Raw genomic sequence first — 17456 nt, 5'->3', positions numbered from 1 at the left:
TATTGTTTTCTTTATTGTTATATTGTTTTCTTTATGGTTATTTTTTGGCATATGGCAATGAATATTAAATTTTTATAACATGTAATATTTGAGGGGATTTCCCCAAAATAGTAACAAAGACATTAATTATAAATATAAAAATGTTAAAATCCTCCAGGGTTTGAAAAGATTAAACAAGTAGTATTTCAAACTCCTATCTCAACTCAACAAGGGGGAAAGTTTATTTATAGTCTATATTTCTAGTCCTGCAACATAACAAATTTAGGATAATTAATCTCAGGGAATTTTTATAAACGAAAATAATTCATTGCTTTTGCCAATTCATTTCTCCTAGTGAATTAATTAATGAAGTAATACCTACAAATTTATTTGAAAAAGGAATGAATACAATTAAGCCTCAGGAAGCATCTTCCAGAAAATGTACTCTTCAAGGATATTTATTGAATTTTAGTAAGTGACTTTATTAATTTAATTTTCCTATACCTTGAGCATTTAGAAAATTATTAATTTATCACATCATATGGTGTCAGAAACAAGTAGACTAGGAAACCCCTGGATCCTGTATGTCTGCATGAACACAATATTCCAACAACAATACCTGTGGTAAGAAATCCAGACAAAGCTGAGAAGTTCCTTGACCTTAACAGAGCATAAAACCAGCCACAACAAAGCTGGTTCATAAAGTTGAGACCCAACTATTACCATAATCACTACTCCTGATACTGTACCATACAACTAGAAGGAAAGTCCCAGTTCTCAACTCTCTTGTAAAGAGAGACATGAACTGTATTTCCGAGAAATCTTTCTGGGGACTTTCCTGGGGACTTGGCTTCTGTTTCACCTGTCTCAGAGTAATAACAGGACCTGGCATAGTCTAGATGCTTGAGGGTCAGTGAGAACAAACAGGGTAGTTGAAATGAGCATGCACGCAGTTGCCACAGCCTCCACCTCTGCTTAGTGCTCAAGTGGCCAGAAAACCTCAGGTCATAGCTTCTTACCGGGGAAAGAAAGAGTTGAACTACAAGCCCAAAGTTTCAACTTTCCCAGGCTGCCTAGGCTCTGGTTTCTGTCTTACCTGTCCGGAGCACTGACATAACCCAGCATATTGCAGATAGATGGAAGCTGACTGAAACAAACATGGCAGCTTGGGTTAGCACAAAGTTTGCAGTGGCCACCAGAATCTCTGATCAGGCTGACTGACGAGGCTTTTCTAATACACAAACACTAACCCAAAAAGTAAAAATAAAATAAACAGTGAATGATATCTAAAACAATGGAACAAGATAAATCTCCTGAAAATAACCCTAATGAAGTGGAGATAAATGACAGAATTCAAAATAGTCATCATTGGCTGAGGTATAGCTTAGTAGTAATGTGCTTGCCCAGCATACAAGAGGACCTGGGTTCAACTCCCAGCACTATAACCAAAACAAGACACGAATAAAAACAATCATTATAGCATGCTAAATGAGCTAGGAGAGGAGATAGAGAATGCTGAAATACTATAAAAGCAGTAGGTAAATCACTTTAAATTCTAGTACACAGGTAAAAAAAATGATTATTAAAAACTGTAAGAATAAAATGTTAGAGAATATGAAGGGTTTTAAACTGTGATATCAGTCACATAAGCATTTGTGTGAAGAGAAGAAATAAAAGTAGAATTGTTGAAATTATTATCCATTTAAAAGACTAACTATACTTCATCTAAGTGCCATGGTAATCACAAAGAAAATACCTACAAGAGAAAAAAGAGAAAGAAATCAAAACAGATCAATATAAAAAAAATGAACTACAAAAGAAAAAGAAGAGAAAAAGAAGCACAATAGAACTGTAAGATGGCTAGAAATGCCTAATAAGAAGGTGACAGTAAGTTCTTCTCCCTCATGAAGGGAGAAATAGACACCAATACAAGTATCACTTCTAACAATGGACAGAATGTTCAGAGAGGACATTGATAAGGAAATGAATGTGAACAACACTATAAAACAAATGGAACAAAAAGTCATATAAAGAATATTCCAAAGAGCAGCAGCAGAACCCATGTTTCGAATAATAGCAGCAGAATCCACATTCTTCTGAAGAAAACATGGAACACGTTAAGTTACCACACAATGCTTAATAAACTTAAGATTGATATTACACTAACTGTTTTGCCTCAGAACAATGGAATGAAACTATACATCAGAAAGAAAACTGAAAAAGTTGCCAATATGTGGAAATTCAACTACATACTCCTGAGCAACCAGTGGGTTAAAGAAGAAATCAAAAGGGAAATTAGAAAATAGCTTGATACAAACAAAAAACATAATATACTAAGAACTGCGAGATCCAGGTAAGCAGTACCAACAGGTAAGTTTACAGCAATAAAGGCCAATATTAAAAACTAAATCTCAAATAAGCAAATAACTACACCTCAAAGAAGAAGAAAATGAACTAAGCTTAAAGTTAGCAGAAGGAACTAATCAAGATCAGAGCAGAAAAATTAAATAGGGAATAGCAAAACAATATGAAAAATGAAATTAAAAGTTGTTTTCTTGATAAGAATGAAATGACAAAATTTTAGCTATCCTAAGAAAGGAAGATTCAAATGAATAAAATGAGAAATGAAACAGGGGCATTACAACCAATGCCACGGGGCAGGGGGTGGGGTAAAAACATAGAAGAAAGAAAGATTTTATGCAAACAAACTGAATAACCTAGAAGAAATGGATAAATTTCTGGAAACATAAACCTACCAATATTGAATGATGAAGAAACATAAAATCTAAACAGATGTATAACTAGTAAAGAAAACAAATCATTAGTCAAAAAGTTCCCAATATAAAGAAGCCCAGGATCAGATGTCAATGGTAAATTCTACCAAGCATTTAAAGAATTAATGCCAATCCTCAACATCTTCTAGAAATCAAAAAGGAAGAAATGTTTCAAAAATTATTTTTTTCTATTCCATATTATCCTGACACCAAAGTCAGACAAAGATATCACAAAAGAATAATACTACTTGCTGACATTCTTATGCCTACAGATGAAAATGTCCTCAACAAATACTAGGAAATGGAATTCAACAGCACATTAAAAAGATCATACACCACGACCAAGTGGGATTTAGCCCTGGGATACAAGGATGGTCCAACATATGAAAATCATTTTATGTGATAAACCGCATTAAAAGAATCAATATAAAAATCATATGATCAACTCAGTAGATGAAGAAAAAGTACTATAAATCTTAGCCAAAGAATTCAGGCAAGAGAAGGAACAAAAGCAATCCAAATCAAAGGAAGAAGCAAAATGATCTTTGCTTGCTGATAATATGATCTTATCCTCTAAAGTTTCCACCAAAAAAAACTCTGTTAGAACTAATAAATGAATTCAGTGCTCATAGGATACAAACAACAAACTGCATAAAGGAAATTAAGAAAACAATTTCATTTCCCAATAGTGTGAAAAAGAATAAAATAGTTAGAAATGAACTTAATTGAGGTAGCAAAAGTCTGTACACTGAAAACTACAAAACATTTGTGAAAGAAATTAAAGAGAGAAATATGTGGAAAGACACACTGTGTTTCAGGATTGGAAGACAGTATTGTTAAAATGTCCATATTAAAAAGTGATCTAAAGATTAAAGACAATCCTCATAAAAATCCTATTTTTTTTAACAGAAGTAGAAAAAAAAATCTAAAATGCATATGGAACCAGAAAGAACCCAGAATAGTTAAAAAAAAAAAAAAAAAGGACAAAGCATAATGCAATAATGCATGCTTGATCTTAAAAAATATATTACATAGCTACAGTAATTAAACAACATGGTGCTGGCATAAAAACATGCTAATGAAACAGAATAGAGAGCCCAGAAATAAAACCATGCATTATACTGTTCAACTGATTGTTCATCATGGTGCTAAAAATTCACATAGGGAAAGGAGAGTCTCCTCAGCAAAGGGTGTTGGGTTCATATACAAAATAATAAAACTGGAATTTTGTCTGACATCATATAAAAATATAAATTCAAAATGAATAAAATATTTAAATGAAAGAAACTGTGAAATCTTAGAAGAAAGTATGAAGGAAAAAATTGATGACATTCAACTGGACAATAATTTCTTGAATGCAACACTAAAGGCAACAAAAGCAAAAACAGACAGCGGGGGTATAAAAAAACAGACAGTGGGGGAATAAAAAAAGAGAGAGAAAGAAAGAAAGAAAGAAAAAGAGAGGGGGGAGGAAAGGAGGAGGAGTATAAAGAAAAGGCAATAAGAGAAAATGTTTAAATATTTTAAATTCATACATCTGATAGGGATGAATGTATAAAACAGGAATTCATACAGCTAAATAGCAAAATAAAACAACAACAAAAATCCTTAAAAACACAAGGAAAAATGGACAAAGAAATTGAATACACAATTTTCAAAGGCAACATACAAACATCCGATAGGTATATGAAAATATACAACGTCACTAACAATCAGAAAAATGTAAATTCAAAGCCCAATGAGATACCAACTCACAGCTGACAGGCTGATTATTATAAGACAAATGATAATAAGTATATATGCCAAGGTGTGGAGAAAAGGGAACATTTGTGCACTGTAGGTGGGAATGTAAATTTGTTCAGCCACTATAAAAATCAGTATGGAAGTTCCTTAAGGAAAAAAAGAAAACCAAAATCAAAACCAAAAAATAAATTCAACTCCCATATGATCACAAAGTCACATTTTTCTGGATATATAATCAGAGGAAATGAGTATCTTAGAAATATGTACCTCCTGTTCACTGTAGCATTATTCATAATAGACAAGATATGGAAACAAGATAAGTGTTCATGAATGGATGAATAAATGAAGGAAATACCTCACCCTCCCACCACATGACTATTATTCAGCAATAAAAAAGGAGTTTCTGCCACCTATGGCAATGTGGATGAACATGGAGGACATTATGCTAAATGAAAGAAGTCAGACACAAAGAAAAATACTCTATGATCTCACTTCCTCATGGAATTTTTAAAAAAATCTAACAAAAAGGAGAATAGTGATTGCTGAGGGGTGGCAGAAATGCAAAGATGTTGCTTACAAACTTTCAGTTAGAAGATGATCAAATTCTAGGGAACTGAATATACAGCACGCATGTTGATGGATGTGTTCATTATTTTGATTGTGATAATCATTCCATAGCATATAAACATATCAAATCATCATGACACATGCCTTGAATATGTAAAGAAAAAGTAGAAAGTTTGGCTGTTTTACAACGTCATACGCGAGTACCATAGCTTCATTAACAATGTTCATCTCCCCCCACCCCAAATTTTTTCAATTTGTTAAATGGAAGATATACCAAGTTTCAACTGTCATGGTTCTAAAAGTGTGAAGGAAACCTGAAACAGGCTAGATATGGGAAGGTATAAGAAGCCAAGGCCAGATAGAGCAATTTCATTTAGAAAAGTCCCAGCAAGTCCTTAACACTTGACCTTTTCAAAGTTGAAATTCAAAATATACACACTTTTCACCAAGAATTGATACAGTAAAAATTTGATAATAACTAAACAATTCAAAACACTATGCCATCCATCTCATTTTATATTTCTTCCTCCTTTGTGTTATGATAAATTGGGATTACTAGCTTTGTGCTATGCAATAATAATGAGTCTCCTAGTACTGGTTTACTATATAATTCACATAAATAGCCTTGCTTGAAAAATTGAAGACAGAAATTAAAACAAAATGAAATTAAAAATGTTTCAAAATTAAAGGATTTTATTTCATACAAAAATATATTCATTCAAGATGAGGGAGAAAACAAAGAAAATTCAGTGTCTTTTGTTTGGGTTACTGTAGCAAAACACCATAAACAAGGTATCTTGTAAACAATTGAAATTTATTTTTGACAGTTTGGGAGACTAGGACATCAATGGTAACAGACCAGCAAACATGAAGCCTAGTGGGGTTTCGATGTTTTCATAGCTCCTGTATTCTCACTGTGGCTTCACATGGTAGAAGGGACCTCCTAGCTCTATTGAGTCTCTTATAACAGCATCCCATTCATGAACACAGAGGCCTCATGACCTAATCACCTTCCATACGAGGAGGTTAGGATTGCAACATGAATTTTGAGAGGACACATATATTCAGATCATAGTACCCAGTCATTCAAAGCCTATTTATTTTGATGATACTTGCCTATTCTGATATTAAGTAGTGGAGTAAACAAAATAACATATTTGATTAAAAACAAAAAGTCTAAAAACAGAGAAAATTATCCAGAATTTTAATTAGTTAAAATTAAGAATATAATAAATGGATTTAAAAGGCAAACTTAGACAGTGAATTAATGAGTTGAAAGGTACAAGACATTAACCATAAGCATGAAAAAAAAATCAATGTAAAATAAGTGATATTAAATGTCTTAGAGAAAACAGTAAAAATTTATGTATATAAATAAATAACTGGTGACCCAGGAAGAGCTAATATATAAAAATATAGTAGGATTGAACTTTCCAGAAGTAATGAATCACAACAAGTTATAATAAGTCCTAGTACTTGCTGAGAAATTTGATAGGATTTACCTGTTGATGATTTTATATTACAAAAAACACACAGCGAAATTATCACTTGAAGACACTATGCTAGGGTCTCCTGTGAGATGAGAAACTTGCAAAACTCTCAGATAAGTATGCAAGTAAGTACATGAATTGAATAGGCTGTAAGAGAACTACAAATTTGGAGAGAGAGAGAGGATCAGAACATTTTCTTCTCCAACAAAATGGTACATAGTCACAGGAAACAGTAGGAAGAGAAGTAACTGTGCACCTATGTGTCCCCCCCCCCTTACATTTACAATAAAATGAACACTCTTTTAAAAATTAATTCTAATTAGTTCTTAAAAAAATTCTGATGCTAATTTCAATGAGCCTACATACTCACAATATATGAGAGATTATAAATCTAAAGACATGGTTTTTCTTTAGTTTTTTGAATAGAATTCTAATGGCATATTAAAGACTTTGTCTATTAAGTCCAATAAGTACTTTTAACTTGCTGCATTTCTTTATCCTATGTATGGATCATATTTTCCTGTTTTTTTAAATGTCTCATAATTCTTTTTATAATAACTGGACATTTAAAATAATGTAAAAGTAATGTAGCAACATGAGAAATCCCTCCAAAATTGTTACTGCTTTTAAATATGGTTATTGTTGCTGTTTGTTTAGGAACATCGAATGTAGTAAGTTTTTTGGACTAAATCTGTATTCCTTGTCACATATAGCTTCTGAAGTCTCTTGTGGGAGTTACTTAGTAGTCTTCTAATGATTGGACAGAGATTTCCTTAAATACTTTGAACCTTTTTCAAGGGGATCGGGTCTGACATCAATGCTGTCAGTTTACAACTCTACCTTAGTCTTCACTTTTCTGCTTGTATATAATCAAAGTCGGCTAGAGATTAGTCTTCTCAGATCTTCCTTAAGGCATGTACATGACCTTCAAGAACTCCAGAAGTATCTTCAAAAGTCAGAGGTTTTGTTTGTTAGTTTGTTTTTCTTGGTGCTGAGGACTGAATTCAGGCCTTGTGCATGGCAGCAAGGGCACAACCACTTCAGGTCCAGCCCTTCAAGTCTGAGCTTTTTAAAACCATTTTCAGTAAACATTTTCTTCCTTGTTTATTGCCATTCTCTTGTTTATCCCAACTAGTATTTCAGTTCCAAGCAGCTGAGAATATAAACAGCTTGTTTATCTGAAAGCCCTGAAAGTCAGGACTTTGGTAGGAAGCTGTCAGGTCAAATAGTAACAATTATCTAGGGACATGGCTCCTGTTGAGTCTCAAATCTTATCTTTCTTTTTCAGTGGCTTCTATATATCATGGGTTTTCATATTTAGTGTGTGTTGGGTGGAGGCTCAGGCCTGGAAAACAGATTCAGGATCCCAGCAGCTGGAAGAAGATGCAAGACACAGTTGCAATAGCAGAGATTTGTTATTCAGAGGAGGTGGTAACCCCTAGCCTCCAGTTCTATCTCATTTTTGCCCCACCCATTTCCACTGGCCTTTTTCATATGCAGGCCAGACAAAGTTTAAATGCTCAGTTTAAATGCTGGCTCCATAAAGAGCTCTCACCTGACTACCCTCACTCTCTTTTCAGGACACTAATAATCTCTTCGAATTATATTACTCCTTTATTAGTTTCCTATCCATCTCCTTTGCAAGATGGTAATCTTGAAAATTTCTTTGTCCATTGTTGAATCCCCCAGAAATAAGAATAGTGCCCGGAACATAGCAGGTAATCACTTCAATTATGTAAAAAAGAATTAAATTTGACCACAGCAATTTACTTGATTATCCTGCTGGTCTAAACAGAAGAGGGGGGCTGGGGATATAGCTCAGCTGGTAGAGTGCTTGCCTCGCAAACACAAGGCCCTGGGTTCAATCCCCAGCACCGCAAAAAAAAAAAAAAAAAAAAAAAAAAGATGTGAACTTTAGCTGGCTCCCAAGAAAACAGGTAATTTATTTGTCAATTTCCTAGGATAGGACCATGAAATTTTAAAGAACTACTGGAATGACAATTGTTTGGTTGCAGTAAAATCAAACATGTGAAAATGACAGATCTATTTACAAGTGACTGATTACATTTGACACACCACTTCTCTTTTGAAAACCTTATGGCATTGTTCTTTCTGATAAAGATATTTCCTGTTCAATTCTATCGGCCACATGGCAATTAAAAAAACACATACACAAATACATACACACACACACACACACACACATGCACACACACACAATCTCAAGCATTTCTAAGAAAATAAACACAATGTATTGAAAACATGCTTGGATTATCTTCACAATAGCCTGAAACTATAGGGGACAAATTTTAAAGTACAATATATATATATATTACAGTTTATCTTGCAGACTACTGACAAACCAACAGAGAAGTATGCTCTTTAAACACGTACTTTTATTTGAATGATAAATTGTGCTGATTCATTCACGCCCTCTTGCTCAATTTCATGGTAAATAATGGCCAAACATCTATGGTTGGAAAAGTGATCTATAGTCACAAAATATATATTTTAGATTAAACTCTACCAAATAAGGAAAAATGATAATCTTTACCTTGCTGGCATGGAATTCCAAACAACTGAACAGATGAACAATTAGGAACTCAATATGTATTTGCTGATACTAATAAGCAGTTACAATAAGAATTAGAAGGTAATTATTACTTTAATGGGAAAATAAAACAAAAATAAATCTGTGACTATACTATTGTTATCTACTATAAATACAATCTACAGATTTGTTAATTTTTATAATAGGATAAACGTACGTGTTAAGAATAAATTTAATTGACATCCTTATAAAAATCTTACATTGATCCAGGATATTGGAAACATGAGTTTTTTAGGGGGATCATGAAGATATGAGTCATAAAAAATTTAGGTTGTCTGTTCTGAAAGGTTACTCACTTTAGCTAATTTATAAAGTGAACAAACAATACTACATATAAGCCATCTATGAATGTTATCATTTGCTTTTTTGTATTTGCTTAAGGGATTATTTGTTCAAGTATCTCTGCCTACACAAAGAAAAGACTAAATTGAGGTAAAACAGAACTGTACAACTTCAATTATGAAAAGTGAAATTTAGGTCAGGTTTTAATTGTTCAGACAAGTGCTAAAAAGTTACTTTGTATATATAGGATGTGCTTATTTCTTTATATGTCCTTTATGAGACAGAGAACAATTTGTGAGGTTTCATTAATTATCGTTACCAATTAAAGGTATACCAATGTACAATCAGACTTATAAATTATTTGAATCCAACTGATTTTCCATACAAATATTACTGTGTATTGATTATGTATGTGAGAGAAAGGAAAAGGAAAAAACAAAAAGAAAAAATTTAGGATTTTATTATAGTTGCAATGATTAAAAGTAAAAGTAGATTCTGACTTTTGTGAAGAGTAAAAGGTAAAATACATTATAAAATGTTTAATATAAGAAATATGAAAGAACATTAAAATATTAAAAATTACTAGTTTGAAACATTAATATCAAAGATAAAAAATTAGATACTATGTCTACTAAGATGATTTCAAGTAAGATAAAATAATAGCAAGACTACTTTATTTAGAGAAAAATAAGAAAAAAATGTTTACAGTTTATTTTACTAACCTGACTTATTTTTCTTTGTTCTTGTATAGCCGTTTGAATTGCCTGAGATACTTTTTCTTGATCTTTTGCATGTTCTGTCTTCCATAATTCCCTTTCTTCAGCATGGACTTTTTCCAAATTTTTTCGTTCTTCTTCTACAGCTTTCATAACTATATCCTTCATTGCTTCTTTCTCAAGCTTCCAAATAAATAATGATGAAAACAAAATATTTGCATGACTACAAAAAAGACAGTTAACCTGAAATATAATTTGGTACTACACAGTTTAGTTCTGACATTGTTATTTTTATGCTTATTAAATAATTACACAAAAATCATATTTCTTTTTAATTCTAATGTCCCTACTTATTTCTCAGGCATTTGTATATTTCAAAGAAGTCAAGCCTTTGTTTAGAGTAGCAGATTTCAAACTGGTCTTAAAATCCCTTTACAATCTGAAAAATTATTGAGTATAGTAAGAGGTTTTGTTTATGTTGGATATATATATGTATATATTTATCACATTAGAAATTGAATAAGGAAAAAACATATTAAAACTAACTCATTTAAAATTAAAAACATTAAATGCATTACATTAACAATATATTTTATGATTAAAAACTATAGCTTCCAAAATTTAAAAGTGAAAAGAATGTTGTTTGTGAACTTCTTTAATCTTTTTAATATTTGACTTAGTAGAAGACTGCTAGATTCTTCTCTCTTCCTTCTGTATTAAATCTGTAATGATATAGTTTGGTTAAAATGCATGAGGAAAACTCAGTCTTGCATAGATAGAAGGTTTGAAAAAAGGGGAGAAATATTTAGTCAGTTTAGATAACTACAGATGTTCTTGATTATTTCATACCAAAATTTGACAAAGGGTAGTTCTTAAAGGCTAGTTGCAATAAGAAAAATAAAATTAGGTCAAGTGAAATTGTCATACTGTTATATTACAATCCTTTCTTGTACTTTGAATTCTTTATACACATGATTTTCATTTGTTATTTGGAAAATGTTGATCCATTGAGTTACACATCTTCTCCAGATATTGACACATTTTTTATATCATAATAGAAAAATCACATTTGTTAATATTATCATTCTAATCATGAAGGTCTTAAAGTACTAGAAAGCAGATTCATATTTTCCAGATCTTAATTTTAACTACCTCCATTTCAAATTACTAGCATTCTACTTTGTTCTCCAAATCATTCAGGAGTTTGGAAACTGGTCATCTTGGATGTTATCCACACCAAACATATATGCTGATTTCATCTTTTCTTTCTAGAATTAGTCTATTTCCTTCATTTCCAAGCTACTATTATTATATTTAAACACTATCTCTTATTCCAACTTTAGATGTACTTTATTAATTCTTGCCCTGTGTCAAGTTTGTGTTGCCCCCAATTTCCCCCAAATTTATGTCACACCTATGCTAAAAAAATTCAACAGTCTTCCATATCTGTGGACTCAAACTCGGTTCACAATGCTAGCCACCCTTTAAGGCCCATTGCAAAAGTAATTTATTGTTCAAAAACTTCTATGACATGAACATAACATCTACATGTTCATCCTAATTTAATCAATTCCTTCTTGTCTTATTGGCATATGAGTAATATTCTTTTTTAAGGGTTGCAAATTCTTTAAGACAAAATCAGTCATCTTTAGGTTTGCAATCTTGGCATAGTAGTGTGCACATGCACGTAAGAGTCATTCAATATCTGTTAATTAAATTAAATTTTAAATCCAAAACTTTGAAGTTAGTATTATAAACATATTTGTTAATATGTGTGTACATCCCCCCCCACACACAAATGTACTTGTACCCACCAGGTAGATATTAGTGTCCCAACATATATGTTCATTTTAATAAGTAATTAACAACATATATTTTAAATCATTTTAGTTCCATTAGGATCTTATATAATATAAATTTAATAAAACATGAAAAGTCATATCCTGGGTTTAAACAGAAAGAAACTTTTTTGAATGAAACATTATAGTAAGACTTTTAAAAGCCTTAACAAACAGTTTTCAACTCCATTTACTTACAAAGAAAAAGAAACCCATTATTACAGATGAAAATACCTTTGCAGCAGACGCCAATGCCTCTCTATTTTTTTGCCTTTCTTCCTCCAAACATTTTTCCAATATTTCCTGTAAATGATGATAGTTGGAAAGACACTAAATGAATTATTTGAGGTAATAAAACACATTTTTTCCATACTCTGAGCACACTTAAAATATTACCTTCTGTTCTTGAGATTGCTGAATCAAAGCTTCCTTTATTTTTTCTTTTAACAGATCTTTCTCTGTATCTAGCATCTCAAGGAGCCTCTGATGCTACAAGGAAAAAATAACTCAATTATGATTATGGCTCTGATACTGATAATATATCAAGGAGAACAGCTGATAGAATTTATTTGCCCAGAAGCACTGAAGTAGTTACTGGAGTAAACAAGGGACATTTGCTTAAAATGAAGGTGTAGGAACCCAAAACAGTGAATTCACCTTTCTCCAATCAGCCCAAATATATTTTTAAGTTCCCAAGTTCAGTAAAGTATATACCATGTAATCTAATTTAGGAACGAATACTCCAAATTAGAAAGTCAATCAGAAAGTGATAAAATATCTTTCTCCAAAATTAAATTTGGAAAAATATTTCTCTAAAACAATTATTATCTTATAGCAACAGAAGTGATCAGATCATAAGGAGAAAAACAAATTGCTTGATGAGGAACTATTGTATTAGATTATTTATTTCTAGTAAAGTACTGTGGAAGAGACTGAAAGATTTATTAGTAGTTCATGTACCAAGATTTAACCAGTTTCACAAAATGAATCTATGAAGTCATTCCAACAATATGATATCATAGCATAAGCATCTACTTTTATTCTAATGTGCTAATTAAAAAGCACAGAACTACTAGGCAGTTACCATGGACTAAGTGCTTGGAGTCTGAATACAGCTTTCTAGGAAAATTAGATTTATAGCCTTTAATATCTCCAATAAAGATTAAGCCATATACTGTTCTGGATCCATGCTCTGATCTAAAAATAGAACTAAATATATACATTGCTATTCACACATATTTCTCATTAGGTTAATACAGCAAATAAAATACTTTTTTTCAGATTCAGTAGGTAGAAACATCCAAACCTCCTTTAAATAGGAACTCATTCTGATATTCCACATTTTAAAACAGATTTATGTCTTTCAAAGTTTTTTCTGTTTTAAAACATTTTTCATGGAGGCAGTCTATACTGAGAGTAAGTGAAGGAATAATCCTTGTCTATTTAAGATAATCGATTTTTCCTGTTTTTAATTATAATGTTTCTTTTCATCTAAGTTTTTCAAGAGTCATAAAAATCACACAAAAGATGTGGTTTTCTCTTAAAAAACATCTAAATCGTGATACAAATCATGACATGATTCTGAGAAATCATTGCTACAACATGAATTTGTAAAAGGCATTTGAGAAACGAATGAGTAGTCTGTATAAGTAAAAATAACTGAGACTTTAACTTTGTCATAGGATCACAAGTAATACTTAATGTACCTTAAACACACAAATGAGACAATATGCAAATATATTATACCAGGCATGGATCTGCTTGGAAAAAAATACAATTAGGTTACTGGCTTTTCTCATTCATAGAGGTAGCCATTTTTTAAAACACCGGGCTATGTTAAAAGCACTTTACATGAAGTGGTACCATAAAACCCTTACAAAAAACTGCTATATTTTTCTACATTCATCTCATTTTCAGATGAGTAATCTGAGACCTAAAGAAAGGATAGGTAACTTATCAGATTCTTAATTTATCATTTCAACAATAATCATATTCTATTTACAAGTTATCAGAAGTGGTAATTATCCAAGAGCTAGAAATAGCCCCAGTACGACCTAGTTATCACTTATAGTAACTGAAAGCTGCATGATATAAGTAGTATGTTAGGTAATGCTTCACTTCTATTTGGTTATAATGGAATATATGCCTTTGATTCTGTTCTTTTTAGAGTACTATTAAAATAAGATATAAGTCCTGGTCTTTCTTCTTTTCCTTCTCTCTTTATGCATGGGAGGAGGGGGACAAAGGGTGGATTAGAGTGGATATCATATCTATCTAGATTTAAAAATCACTTTTTTGGAGAGTGTAATATCTATAATATTTTGTGTGGATATTATATATAGGTATGTTGTTAGGAACTTTATAAATGTAAATCTTCACAATAACTCAGAAATGTATTACTTATAATCAATTTTAAAACTGAGTTATAGTTATGTCAACTACTTTGGTTCAAAGAATTAAGAAATGGTTGAGTTGTGACTCAGACCCAGGAAGAGTTGAACTCAAAGAACATGGGATTCTCTAGAAATCTATGGACTCTCAGACCTCTGCTCCATCACCACAAATTGCATATTTGGCTTTTTGGATCAATAATATATTCATACTACTTACCTAGCCTTACAATTTATAGAAAAAATTTTTCAAAAAGTTTAGTCCCGCAACCCTATTTCCCACTCCCTCTCCCAGCTCAAGATAAGTAACAGAGACTGTAAGACTATAAAAACTAGAGTGAATGAGGAATCATTCATTCTTTTTTTATTTTTATTTTTTATTTTTTTTTAATTGTAAACAAATGGGATACATGTTTCTCTGTACATGGTGTGAAGGCATACCATTTGTGTAATCATAAATTTACATAGGGTAATGTTGTTTGATTCATTCTGTTATTTTTTTCCCTCATTCATTCTTAAAAGATATACTTTATGGAAAGTAAGAAGGTAAAACATTTAGATAACTGAGTTTCACCCATTAGGATGCCAAGAAATACAGAGTAACAATTTAGTCAGCAGTTAACAAACAAAGGACTTGTTTTCAAAGATAATACCTTCAGAGAAAGAGAATTTTCTGTGGAAAAAAATTGAGACTAATATCCAAGCCATAGGAGGCTGGGGTTGTAGCTCAGTGGTACAGCACCTGCCTTGCACGTGTGAGGCACTGGGTTTGATCTTCAACACCATATATAAATAAATAAATAAAATAAAGTTATTGTGTCCATCTACAACTAAAAAAAAATTTTTTTTTTTTTTTTAAATCCAGGCCACAATTATAAAATCTGTCTTATATATTTCTGTAAGTGAATAAAAGTGTCCTTCAGTTTAACTTACATTCTGGAGATATATGTCTTAATAGGCAGCATATTCTACCAAATATAACATGGGCATTGAGACAAGCTGAATGTGGAGTTCAATTATAGTTTTTTACTTACTAATGGTATAAGTTAATTACTCTTCTAAATCTCCAGTTTTTGTTTACTTTTTTTAATGTAAAGCTAGTAATGTCAACTTCATGTTATTATGAGAATTAAATTAAGTAATGTATGTGATGTGTTTGGCACTCAAAAATGTTAAGTAGACTTCCTATTGGGTAGTTTATGCAATTATGACAATGAAGTTCACTTATGAAAGTGTTATGCATATGAGGGAAAGTATTAGTTGCTACGCAAAATAAAATGCCTCAGAAGGAATGTACATATACTTCTGAAATAATACAGATTAGGAAAACAAGTATCAAAATATATCTCACTAACATATAAAACATTAACTATGACGGGGTGACCAGCACCCTGACAGTGCTGGTTACTGCTCAGGAGGTGTGAGTCATCTGGGAAAATAGAAAGTCTGAAATAATCAGTAAGAAATAAGACAAAGCCAAGGATTAGATTTAAAAAGCAGAGCTTTCCAGTCCTGAAAGGAACTGGAACTGAACAACCATACAGGCCCCAATTCTTTATTTAAGCAAGGATACATCAAAGGCAGGGATAAGGTTTCAGAGGGAGGAGTCTTGTTTTCGTGCTTGTTTCTTGGTGTGGCAGGAATCTGGCAGTAAACAGGATGACTGGCATTTGGCAGGCCACACCCACCTCCAGGAAGCTGTTTGATCCTACATTTGTGCGGGGTGGGGGGCAAGATCCAGGCATTCTCCAACCTTGGGATTTCAACACAGGAGTTTCCAGAGGAGTAGCCTCTCTGTGTTAATGGCTTGAACAAACCATAATTTATTTATATATATATATATATATATATATATATATATAATAACTTTTATAGTCCAGACCAATGTCTTTCAGAGAAAACTGTTAAACAGTGAACCTAACAATCAGTGTTTTATTCCTGTCACATACTAACTGAATTCGGGGAAAACAAGATCAAAGGAGAAAAGCAGCAGTTTAGGCATTCTAGTTTGGAAGTTCTATATTGATGTTTTTCATATTTTTATTTTAAATCCATAAAAATTTGGATTCCAATGTACTTTGTTTTCAATGTGACTGTGATTGTTGTATTTCAGAGCTCTGTAGTAGTGGGTGGGAGATGGTATCTCATGGATTTTATTTGTATATCCCTGATGACTAAGGGTGTTATGCATCTTTTAAAATGCTATGTTGTCTTCTGATGCACTACAACTCTTTAATGATTACTTGTAGGATCTGCACAAAAAGGAAAATCAGAGTACTTTTTCAGTCTTTGTAAGGGACTGAAGTGGAAAGTGCACTGGTTTGAAGTTTGTCTACTGTCTGACTTCTGCCAGAAGTAGCTATGCCCTTCCTTTCTAGACCAGAGCTTATTTGGGTTATTTAATCACTATAGGTTAGATATTACAAAGTACCAAGACAGAGTTTGGCCAAAAAGCTTTTAGCTTCCCCTTATTCTACCTAAAATATAAATTATATCTGGAAATTGCCTTTTCTATTCCTGCCTTCTGTGTCAATATGAAACTCTTTAAATATCTGGACATGCCAGTACCCCAGAAATGGTTCGCTTGGAGTGATTTACAGAGGGCTGATACTACCAGGTAGGGATGTTCTGAAGGTCACCTGTTACATACCTCAGAGCAGAAATTCAAACCAAAGGCAACATCATAAGAATCATAAGGATCATTTTTATTTGATTTAAGACACCAAACGACAGGTTTGTCTCTATTCCTAATAGAGACATCAAAATATATATATTTATAAACAAAGAAGTGATTCCAACAGAATTTTCAAATCTTACATGTTCTCTACATTTACAGTAGTTATTATTTTGTGTGGGGGGTGGGGGGCAGGTACCAGGGATTGAACTCTGGGGCACCTGACCACTGAGCCACATCCCCAGCCTTATTTTGTATTTTATTCAGAAACCGGTCTCCTGGTCTCACCCAGTTGATTAGCACTCCACTTTTGCTGAGACTGACTTTGAACTCATGATCCTCCTGCCCAGCCTCCTGAGTCACTGGGATTATAGGCATGTACCATCGTACAG

The 17456-nt window shown here is 32.3% G+C and overlaps 1 protein-coding gene across 9 annotated transcripts in view; it reads right to left on the bottom strand.

The window, feature by feature from the left end:
* CCDC91 (coiled-coil domain containing 91) overlaps window positions 1-17456 on the bottom strand; it is a 423551-nt gene that overhangs the window by 87289 nt on the left and 318806 nt on the right. For all 9 annotated transcript variants that reach the window (XM_079139392.1, XM_079139390.1, XM_079139391.1 and 6 more), the window contains 3 exons: window positions 12397-12489; window positions 12235-12303; window positions 10169-10345 (listed from right to left, as the gene is read on the bottom strand). In XM_079139392.1, coding sequence (XP_078995518.1) covers window positions 10169-10345; window positions 12235-12303; window positions 12397-12489 — 339 coding nt within the window. The remainder of the gene's footprint in view (window positions 1-10168; window positions 10346-12234; window positions 12304-12396; window positions 12490-17456) is intronic.

Source organism: Sciurus vulgaris, assembly GCF_902686455.1.
Source record: "Sciurus vulgaris genome assembly, chromosome: 5".
NCBI lineage: Eukaryota > Metazoa > Chordata > Mammalia > Rodentia > Sciuridae > Sciurus > Sciurus vulgaris.
The sequence above is the reverse complement of the archived record's forward strand: the minus strand, read 5'-3'. Positions and strand labels throughout refer to the sequence as shown.